Source organism: Dreissena polymorpha, unplaced genomic scaffold, assembly GCF_020536995.1.
Source record: "Dreissena polymorpha isolate Duluth1 unplaced genomic scaffold, UMN_Dpol_1.0 chrUn003, whole genome shotgun sequence".
NCBI classification, from domain to species: Eukaryota; Metazoa; Mollusca; class Bivalvia; order Myida; family Dreissenidae; genus Dreissena; species Dreissena polymorpha.
The window spans coordinates 75,629-87,841 of NW_026273317.1; the positions used below are offsets into that span (position 1 = coordinate 75,629).

The window sequence follows — 12,213 nt, forward strand, 5'->3', positions numbered from 1 at the left end:
TTATAATATCCGGAATTAAGTTTAGGTAAAATACACATCATGCAGTCGTTTTTTATAAATAATAAATACACATATTACTGTTGCAATTTAAAAGTTGTTTTAAAATATTGTTTGTTAGCAATATTGTGTTGCACTCAAAACGGGTTTCTTTCTTCCAGAGGGCCATCAAACGGGTTGGTTAGCTATAGACGCCTTCCCAAACTGAATTTCAATTTGTGGAGAGAATAGTTCATAAGATACATGTGACGAGACTTTGCTAGAATTGATATTCTTGAAATGGACTCCAACATTAGTTATTATAATCCATAAAAGTGATCTGTTTTACACTTGAACTAATAATATTTAAAGAAGATTAAAACAGTACCTTCTTTACAATCAAAGTGGTAATGACAATAATTCTCATACTGCCTGTATAAAAATATAACTGTCTTCTTATACTTAATTGTGGACTTAATAGAACTAGGAACGAGAGTGATATGTAAAAGGTTTTACAATATGTTGCAAATAGTGTACTTATTTGCTTATATCAACACATAAATCTATCAAATGAAACAGCATGTTATAAACTGTTCCATTAACATCCATCATAAGTCTCTGTTAACAATTGAAATGGTAACCTTTTTTTCAGAAATGTCTATTGAATTAAATAGAGGGTGTTTATTCGTGTTTTGGAGGTTTGGAATCTGATTATGTGGGCATATGTTTTGTATGTTGTTTATTCTTTACTGTTCTTTTTAGTAAACATAGATGTCGTATATGACTATCGAGCAGAAAAACGCGTTTGAGAAACGTAATGTATGATGCAAATTAATACCAATATTATTTATAAGTATACATAGCATAAAACTATTTTACAGTTGGTTAATTAAAAATAAATCAGAAATTCCATAAAATTTATTACTTGAAAATATCAACATTTTATCACCTTTACAACCGAAATTATTGTGACAATACTAATCCCACTATCTGTATAAAAATAAATGTATTTTTACTGATTTGTTTTTATTAATAAACATACGGACAATCGTAATATCTAAAAGCTGTACAATTATATTACAAATTGTGTAATAATTGATATAAACACACACATCGATCAAATGAATACTATTTAAAACATTTTAAAGAATGATCAATAAAAATTCATCATATATAGCTAAATTAAATATTTTGTATCTGAGACGGAGTGTTAATTGTATCATTTCCCAAAAGGGATTTTGTATAAAAATGAGGGTTTTTACTGGTGTTTTTTGGGTCTGTGATATGATTTTAGGGTCTTATATTTTGTATTTTCTTTATTCTTTACTGTCTTTTCTTTTTGTAAATATAGATACAGTATTTATAAGAACACATAAAAAGCTTTGCTAATTTTGGTTAGTTGAAAGCATTTAGAAATAAACTTTAATTAATTAATTTACAAGGAGAGTTAAGTTGTACCTACTTTACAAACAAAGTGATTATGACAATACTTATCGTTCTATATTTATATAAAAAATAACAGTCGTATGTTTAAATGCTTTGGCGGATTAAATAAACATACGTACGAGCGTAATATCTTAAATGTGTTAAATATATTGAAAATGTTCTTAAAATGCTGATATAAACATATAAATCGATTTAATGAATACTCAGTCTATTTAGAACATTTATAGACTGGTTCATAATTATCTATTAAACGTAGCTTAATTCAATGTTATTCTGTGTAACACATTGTAAATGATTGCATTTCCGAAATCGACATTATTTAAAATCGAGTTCTTTTATATGTATTTTGGGGGTTTGTTTTCTTATTTTGTGGGCTTCTATTTTTCTGTATTATTGATTGTTTTTGTAGTTATTATTGATACAATATATGACTGGCAAGAAGAAAGATTTGTTTGAGTTACGTATAGTATGAGAGAAAATGTGTTTAAAAAAACAATATGTACAACATAAAACGTTTTGGGACTTTTGTCTTTGTTTTAATTTGTTTAAATGTGGTAAATTTTAGATGTTGTATCACACCGAGAAGCAAAAGACGCAGAGTCACATCCCATACAAAGCATGTCTGTATCTTCCATTTTCTCTTAAGTTATAAAACCGTTACACAAAAGCCAGTCTCAAAGGAGTACCATCAAGATCTTAAGTCAGGAATTCATACTAAGGAAGGTTGCTTGTTTTTCATTAAGATTTATCAATATATGAGGAAGATTTATTTGTTGCTAGAGATTATAAAATATCAAGATCTGTTCGACTAAATCCAGGGACCAGGTTGGAAATAAGCATTTTCATATTTACATGTCTAATGTTTACGGGTTAACCTGTGTATACATCATGTCGTAATCTTATTTGGATCTGTGATAAATGGCACCATTCATGTAATGCATGTTTCTGAATATGGTAATAATGGAATCAATACGTTATTTATTGCCTTGATTGCATTGAATTGTAAATTGCTTGACATGTATGCACAAATAAAACAAACAAATACATAGATACAATTATATGAATCAGAAAGAAGAAACATTTTTACGACGGAATTCGCGACTTAATCTTTTTGCCCGGTTAAATTTTGTTATTCTTACAATACTTGAATTTGATTTGATATGCATTTCTAAGGATGAATTCTAACCTATTAGGATTCTTCTTGTGCTCCAATAGCTTAACACACTATGTGTAACAAATCAACGGACAAAATGCAGACAGCTTTCAGATCATGGTGTAATTTATTAGTATGTGTGAAAAACCTTAAACACTAATTAATTTAAAACACTAGTTTACTGATTGCATTTTTTAAATCATTGTATATACTAACATTATGAGCTTTTTATATTTAAACTAAAATAGCTGTACCAGGTACAACAGTTAAATACGATGGCTGACAACAAATAGTTAATAAATCACTTTATTTTAATAGTGATTCAGTGACGGTTTTGTGTCGCGTTTATTTTTACTTAATTCTTTTCTACACAGGCGCTCACCAAGATTGTACAATACCACAAAAGATTCAGAAAACGCGGTCATTTTGTATAAACATGCCTTAAATAAAAACTGGTGCCAAACATAAATCATCCGAGCAGCGTTACCAGACGATTATTTATACCCGGAGTCTGTATAAATGAAACGTAATAAGTACACAATTACGTTATGTAATTCAATTTACACGTTTGCAATAAGAGAATTTAAAAAAGTAATGGTAATTACCAATGCATTTTTGTAATACAAACGCAAATGATTAAAGATTTTGAGAATTCGTATTTTTGAAATATCAATCGTCATGTATTTATACTAAATCGGTCATAATCAAATGTGTTTATATATTTTTTTAACATTTCATAAAACAATCTCAAAATATATAAATTCCATGAATGAGGTTACATACAATATACTTACATAGATTATACCTAAATTCTTTCGATCGAATGTTTTGCCATCTTAGCTGGATGTGTCGAAAGAAAGGAACGTTATTGTACTCGCCCCGGCGACGTCGTCTTGGCAAGTTTTGCTAGTTTTTTGTTGTTAAACAGTGTGTCAGATATGGTTTTAAAGATTTTATTTAAACTTAAAGAATTCATTGAAATAATCATACACTCGGAGTTCAGGGATTCTTTTTTGTTCAAATTTAAGAGAGACTTTACATTCATCATTTACATATACACACGTGTACCGTTAAGGCAGATTAATGTGTTTCTATACACTAGCTTATCTGAAATGGAGTTATTAAATTCAAACGTGAACGTTGTTACTTTGTCATACTTAAGAGCATTGTTTACGCCGAGGTACTGTTTGGTTTACAGCAAAGCTATTGGAAGTTCTGCAATTAGACATTGTTGGTTAATGTAGCTGAAGTTAATCTAGTAAGCGTGAAACTTGGATTGTCTTCGGCCGCCATGCTCACGTCGTGCACGTCACGGCCACACGACCAATACAATAAACGTATTTACAGAGAATAAGATACATTCAAATAGAGATTAGCGGATAGCAATGCACAAGCACGTATGTAAAGCAGAAATTCATACATAATGAATCACAAAGAGAAAGACTAACAAAGGGACATACTGACTTACTGAATTATTGACCTAACGACCAACAAACTGACATTTTGTCTAATAAGGCATTTTTAAATTTACAATCACTTACAAGATTATTTATTTCATTTAATGATTATAAAGTTGTGTGAGTTTTATTTAAAAAGTCGAGTACTTTGGGTATTACAAACTTCAAATTAAATATGTGTGATAATTTTTGTTATATCACCCCAATAACGTACATAAACTATTTGATTTGGTCTAAACCTGCTGATGCCTGGAGACACACAGCGAATGGCGTCCTTTCGTTTGTCAGACCGGGCGAAGTCAGATCAAAATTGCATATGGCATTAATAATTCTTTCAACTAAACTTTGCAATTTTAACCACACTCCAGCTCATTTTGACATTGTGTTTGATATACCTTTGACATAATATATTTAGAAGGCTCCAATTCTTGAGTAAAGTTTTAATGGAACGTTTCGTCTTATATCAATATTGCTTGCTAAAAAGCTTCGATACTTTCGCGGATGATGTCTGTAATACTATGAACACACCCATATAACTTGATCTCGATTTGACATGCGCATTAACCTATTGTGGACCATGGCCGGATTCAAACGGTCCGAATTATTTATTATTTTTTTATTATACCGATATCATCTTTATTTTTATAATATCTAAGCATTGACAAACAGTTAACATATATACATGTTAGAAAAACTACTTTTATATTACACATGCTATTTCGTTCCCGTTGACTTTATGGTAACGAGGTTTATCTGTGTATAGGATCTGACACAAAGTGCAAAAGTGTCAGCAGGTAAGCAAGTTTTATTACACACTAACTGGTCTCATTTAACAAAATATGTTAATTGTTTAAATAAACAATAACTGTATAATTTTACTTTCTAATTGTTGGCAAATCTCGGCAGTTTTGTTATGAGACGATGTCATTTGTAGATAGAACATAATGTCATGTGCTCGGTCAGTCCAAACAAGTCTAACTAATGAACGTGCTCAAACATATTTATGATGCGTACAACTTTATTTGTAATAACAGCATTAAATGGAAACCATTATAGAATATTATCAAATGAATTCACTCATTTCTTTCGCAGGACTCATCTATTGTTTGATTAATGTTAATATAAAATTAGATAATATTTTCATAAACAACAGATCGATGCACACATACTTAAAAATCGTACATTTCTAGCATCTGCAATGGAAGATTTCTTGTCATTCGTGTCAGAAATGGAGTCTTCTGTGTATACGTCCATACACTTGCAGTCAACCAAAATGTATAAAAGACAAGAAACAAGTAGATTAAATTTTATTAACCAAATAACATGCAAAATGCACACTAAATACACACGTTTCCTCAGCAACTATATTAAGGGACTGTATTAAAGGAAAATAAAGTCATGATTTAACATGTTGCGTAAAAATACATGAGAATTAAAAACATCCTATTGTATATTAAAAAGATATCTATTATTATAAATTTCTAACATAAAAATTCTAAGTACAAAAGGCTTAATGATATGTAAAGTTTGAAAATGCTTCAGAATAAGAACATCAAGCAAGTCAAATTAAGCACCCAGATGATATTAAATATTCACAACTGTCCATGTGCCAACTCAATGGTAACACATGTAAAGACGTACAGCTGAACTTTTTATCTCAAACTCAGTTAAATTGAATATTTATAAAAGTGGAGAACAATTCCTGATTGTCACTATTTTTATTTCATTTAAATAGCTTCAGACCACGCAAATTCATATACTTAATCTACCATATATATTTTTTTCACTATATTATTAAAATCATTAAGCAATTTGAATTAATATCAAACATCATTTAACCTTTTACCTTGTTTTGACTTTACTTAAATAATATTAATGTATAACACAATATTAAAGGGGCCTTTTCACAGATTTTGGCATTTTTTAACTTATTCATTAAATGCTTTATATTGATAAATGTAAACATTGGATCGTAAAAGCTCCAGTAAAAAATCAAGAAAAAAAATAAAAAAAAGGAAAAGAACATTGCCCGGAGCAGGTTTCGAACCAGTGACCCCTGGAGTCCTGCCAGAGTCCTGAAGTAAAAACGCTTTAGCCTACTGAGCTATTCCGCCGAGTACATGTTCGTGACGTATTTTATACCTTATATAAGCAATCTTCGAAGTTTCACAAAATTTAACGACAAAAACAGAACTCTCCAAATTATTCAATCGTTTCGCGTTGCAACGCTTTATAATTTTTAGGTTTTAAAATCGTCAAAAGATGCATATAATGGCTATATTAGAGCATGGTTAATGTTCAGTATTACTGTTTCCTCACAAATATCATAACTAAAACGAAAACTTACGAATCTGAAACAACTTTTTTCAATTTTGTCAATTTACCAAAGCGTGAAAAGATCCCTTTAAGTGCTTCTTGAACGAAAAACAAATCAGATTTACAACAATAATTCGATTATGGTTACAAGTTCAAACAAGATCAAACCCAATGTAACATTTGCTAGGGTTGTTTAAAATAAACAAAGTTTTGATTTACAATAGGTGTGCGGTTTACAAAACAATCAATTAAAACTTTATGATCAATATGCGAACAACATATTGAGCTTTGATCAAGTAAACACATTTTGCACATTTCATATATAATGAGAGTTAAAGACAGTTATTTTTGTTATTCATGCATTTATGAATTACATTTTACTCTTGCAACTGTCCAAAAAATTCCTCGCATATCATCAACACTTCTTACCTATAATGTTTAAACATTATTTAACATTTAGCAAACTCACACCACCGTTTTTCATTTTGATATTTACATTGACTTTATTATGCATATAAATTCATTCAAATTGGCCAATAAATCAATACTGCCAATGCTTCCATCGGGGGTAAGGGCGAAAAATCATAGGCATGTGCATGGGCCAGGTCACCATGTCAAACGTCAAATATATACTTTGAACAATTCTACTACTAAATAGACAGACTCTTCGTTTAAATCTACCATTAAACATTCCATAAGAAGCAGTAATTTGGCATGAAAAATAATTCAATATTTCAATGTAAATCAGCTCACTCTGAAATATAAGTGCGTTCCCTGCAATTGTTCGTCATTAAAACGCTATAGTTTCACGTGGATGCATGTCACCATGCGAAAATTCCCCTCGACCTACAGCGATCTTTGCCTTTTCTCCCACATCTTCTGGCTGAACCACTGGGCCTGTTGTGGAAACATCAGGTTGCATAGTTGGTCCCATCGTTTTGACCAAATATTGTGCGTCCCCGATTTGTGTTTCGGGAATAGGGTATTTGTCATGTTGCTGAGCCGAGAGATTTTCCTGCTTCGCAATAATATTTGTTGCAGCTGGTGGTGTGCCGTTGGTAAGATTTACTTAAATGGAATGAACACAATGATTGTTCGACCAAATTTTCAGAACATTATAAAATGCATAACTAGTTACAAATTAGAACCATACTTATGCTGTGAACTGTAAAGAATTTAGAAGTATTTATTTAAACTAAATTTTTGCAACAATAAATTAAAATTAGAAGCGCTATACCATTTGCATGTACATTGTGCGCTTCAATTAATACTCTAAACAAGAACACGAATCAATGCTAGCTTCAAATATTATACATAATGTAGACTTAAACTGAACAAATAACATATAAAATATATATTTAAATTATGTTTAATATTATTCAAATGTAGCAAACTAAGCGCGTCAAAAACGTTTCACTTACGAACAACGGACACATTTTGGCCGTGGCCAACAGTTTGGCTGAAACTGCATCCTTCATTCTGCATGCCTCCATTCAATGTGTTGTTCTCTGCATGTGATGTTCCATCAGGAATATAATTCATATCTGATTTACCCATATTCCCACGTGTTCCATCTTCGTGTTGATAGCTTGTCATTGGTGGATGCCGTTCATTAGGATCATGTTCTGTTTTACTATTGTCTTCGACATCAATTTTTCGCTCATCGGGTGCTGATGGAAGGAGCCTTTTTGTCTCTGACTTGTATCCAATACCACACTGCTCTGCATCTTAACACAAATACAAAACACAATAATGATAGATACACTTTTCGTTTTTATTTATATCCGGTGTTGTGAAATGTAACTTGAGTATAGTTGAACATTTATAACTGAAGATCTTCATACAAAGGAGTCACATCGACGGTTTTGACAGATTAATCGCATTCATATTTCATTCATATTCATTTCATAACTAGTACTTAGTTTTTCACAGACGGACTCGACAAATGTCTCAGACATTTTTTATAGTGATAAAACAAGTTACCTATCGTTTATTTAAACGACACCTATATGTTCAAAAACTAATTAATAAACACCGAAATGAAGATAAGCTTAGTTAAAAAATAAATTTAAATAATTGTCCCTTAAATTACATTTCGATATTTTCTACCTCTTGTATGCTCAACAATGTGTGGTTCCTCTTGATTATAAGATTGCTTGACATTATAAGCTTGACGTTTCTTCATTTGCATCTTGTGGCATCGGTGAGCAAATATAAGGTTGATGACGAGTGATATAACTAGACCCGCTCCAAAGGTTATTATGAGTATAATGTTCCTATCAATGTTTGATTCTGCAAAAGTATGCAATAGTGATACATGGTGTTATAATACAACATATTACAATGCTATGAAATCTCATCCAAATAACCGTATTATTGCTTAGTGTTGATTTTCACGTTTCATTTATATATGTAAGCACAGTCCTTCTCTATGCTGGATACGTTTTTTTCCCTTATTGATTTATCTCCTTATTCTTATAGATTTATCAATATATCAAAACAGAAATGTTACAAATGTCATTATGCATTTTGTTGCTGATTCCGTAATAATAGTTCAACAAAAACAATATTGCAATATTATTGAAAGTGTTACCTGAACACGATGGTAAGGACCCTGTCCAGACTGAGAAATTACTGCATGTCATCGGATTATCGTCCCGAACGGTGTATCCCGCTATACACGTGACCTCTAACTTGACACCGATAGGTACGCGTGTGGTATTAACGTTATACCGACCATGTTCTGGTGAAGGTGGAAGCACGCATCCTTCAACTGGAAATTGTTTTCTTTATATTTTTTTTGTAACTGCCAGATATGATGAACAATTCATTTCGTCAGTCTGAAAGCTAGTGTCTTATTTGGCTTTGAAACTTAAACATTTATGGAATCTGATTAGTTCGGATTTGTATAGGCCCATCTTGTGATTTCAATGGAAAACGCTGTTTATTTCTTTGGTCGCAGGTTAACACAATTAACAAAACTTTGATTGTTTATTATATTTTCACATTAATTGTATACGTGATAAGAATTGAATTTTTAATAACCAAATAAACCGCTGTAAAATACATCGTTGTTTTTCTATATCCCGTCTATACACATATTCTGAAAAGAAAATCAGAATTATGTAGCATGCTGTTTTAGTACAATACGCTTGGGAACATTTCAAACATCACTTTAACAACAAAACACTCTAATGGCATTGAAAGAAGCATTGCTATATCTTATAAGCACGCGACTTGGGATGAATGAATTAGTTAGTTTTTGAATTACCAGTACAGAACTGGGAGCAATTACAAACGTGCAGTCTTGTAAAGCAGTCCTCCCTGACGACATTACACTGACGACATATCATGTAGGTTCCGTCACAAAACTGTGCGTCATCATCACTAAAATCAATATCTTTAAATTGTAACTCACGTTTATTGTTTATTATATTTACATTATAATCGAAATTGTAAGCTATACAATCTATTAACATATGCATCGAAGGCGTTTCTTTTACAATCAAATATTTCGCAATAACAAAAATATGGGACACTCCTCGAAATAAGGCATTTGTAACGAGCTGTCGAATTTCCCTTGAAGCATTGAAGAACCAGCTGCCCTTGTTCAAGGTTAACGTTTTGACAAAGTTGTGCACTCAGCGAGAGATAAGAACACATCAAAGGCATAATGTTGGACGGATTGCTACTTTTTTGACAGCATAATATAACTATAAACAATAAACGAAAGTAATTTTATGATTGTAGCACTCTTCTAGAAATTCATTAAATTTGCATATTGCTATCTTAAGCATATAACGTAGTTTTGTACTCACATGTTGCACACATCACTATAGCAGCTATATGGCTCTGAATACTTGTTGGCCCAAGAACCGACCCACAAGCAACAAATGAAGACTGAGCAAAAACCTGTTAAATATATGTATACCAGATACACTCTCGGTTTCAGTTCTGTCAGGTTAATATTTTATAGCCGAATTGCATTAAATTCCAGTATCTGTTCAACGTTTATAAGTCAATAAAGTATCTGAATAATTCACAAATTACCAATTTACAAAAGTCGTTTTGCTGACATTACACAGGTGACCTTGTTAATAAAGCCATAATACAAAAGAACTCCCAATTTTGTCCTTTTGTTACGGTGATAAGAACTTATCGTTTATGTTATCTTCAAAATTAGCCTAATTAATGCGCAACTGCCCAAATGATTGATATAGCAATTAACAATACGGTTACAGGTATTTTCGTTATTTAATTAGATTTTCATTGTCGTTGTTCTATTCGAAGTAAAGGTGTAATGCTAATTATCAGATGATGCAAACCGCAACGTTTATTTTATCAATTACAAGGCCATAATATTCGAGTATCAAGCAGGGAAGGGTATGCTACTAATCCTGTACGCGTTTTTAAATGAAGAATCGATTCTGTATTTATTAGTTATTTTTTTTTATTTTAGTTTACAAGCACGGTTTATAATAATTTCCGTTTTACTTAGCTTTTTGAGCCAAAATAGCGCAAAATTTAAAACTTCAGCCATTTCCATTTGCATGTTGGCACATGTAACAAGAAATCGTTCACCAAACGTAAGATTAACCCAAAGAACGCATGAGGTTCAAACGTGTGACAAAATAATTATAAATACGTGTACATCACACTCGAACACCCTTATCACCACACCTACTGGGAATCCCAGCGGTGATCAGCGCAGTATATACCCGATGATAACAGATCTGCATATAGTAGTAACTGGAATCCCATCTTTGAAATAGGCAAAACCCACCTGGGAAACCAACGTAAAAAAACATGACACAAATCTTAGTTTCTATTGATTTTAACTTTTTTTTCACATTAATTAGTTATTTATTGTAAGCCCTGACATTTTACAAATCAAAATAACTAACACACTTAAAATCAGATCAAATGTCTTCCCATGTTATATATAATTGCCGTAATAGTAGTTCAAAGCTTAGGTACTGAAACATGTGTGTTTAAAATATTTTCTACATTACATTTAATTCTTAGACACATAACCATAGTTTAAGCAATATTCATAACACCTGACATTAAGAATATGATTATCATGTGAATGACAAACATTGTGTCAAAACAATGCATATTCAACTTCACTTTAAATCAATCATATCCAAATGTTGAATTAACCTTTGTTGAACAATTGAAAACATGTTTTTGTTCTTTTTGTAATCTTGACAAGCCAATTAGTTAGTAGAATATAGATGGAATGTTAAACAATACTAAAAAACACATACTTCCCAGTCGTGACCAGTATTTTATCCCTTTGATGAACCGTGAACTTTTGTTGTGAACAAAAATATAAAATATGACGTTTTATAAAAACATGCACATAATACATGTATGCATACGCATGTGTAATGGTAATTAATTTATTATACAATACATATAGTTATGAAGAAATTAATTTGGACTTACATGTTTTTACTGCCATTATAAATATTGATTTTATTATATTGTATTCCTATTTGAATAGCACTTGAATGAACTGCTATATTCGATTTCCGATTTATATATAAGCAATGTTTTGTTGACATTACGTTATCATTAAAGGCACATAACAGAAAGAAAGTGATCTATTTTAGACCACCTTATTGAGCGGTACAGTGTTCTATATATGGTTGTAGTGAAACCTTCTGAATACTAGGTTAAGAACATTATTTGCAAAATCTTCATCATTAAAGCAACATTTAATCGTTCAATTAAATAAATCTGAAATGAACAATCTATAAATTAATGAACATTTATACTAGTATATAGTAAATACTAATGCTATTTATAAATTGTAGTTATATTTATAAAAACTTATGATACATATTTTTTTAAGTGAAA

At 31.1% G+C, this 12,213-nt stretch overlaps 1 protein-coding gene across 3 annotated transcripts; it reads right to left on the reverse strand.

Moving 5' to 3' along the window:
* Window positions 1–5,327: 5,327 nt before the first annotated feature.
* LOC127863256 (uncharacterized) lies at window positions 5,328–11,928 on the reverse strand. 3 transcript variants are annotated; one of them, XM_052402655.1, is made up of 7 exons: window positions 11,800–11,928; window positions 10,167–10,260; window positions 9,620–9,735; window positions 8,942–9,121; window positions 8,458–8,640; window positions 7,770–8,075; window positions 5,328–7,416 (listed from the first exon to the last, which is right to left on the reverse strand). In XM_052402655.1, the coding sequence occupies exons 1-7, from the start codon at window positions 11,813–11,815 to the stop codon at window positions 7,139–7,141; spliced, it is 1,173 nt and encodes a 390-aa protein (XP_052258615.1). In that variant the 5' UTR covers window positions 11,816–11,928; the 3' UTR covers window positions 5,328–7,138. The 3 variants fall into 3 exon arrangements, with proteins under 3 accessions (XP_052258615.1, XP_052258614.1, XP_052258616.1); XM_052402654.1 differs by lacking the exon at window positions 11,800–11,928 and adding an exon at window positions 11,033–11,424; XM_052402656.1 differs by lacking the exons at window positions 8,458–8,640; window positions 11,800–11,928 and adding an exon at window positions 11,033–11,428.
* Window positions 11,929–12,213: the final 285 nt, after the last annotated feature.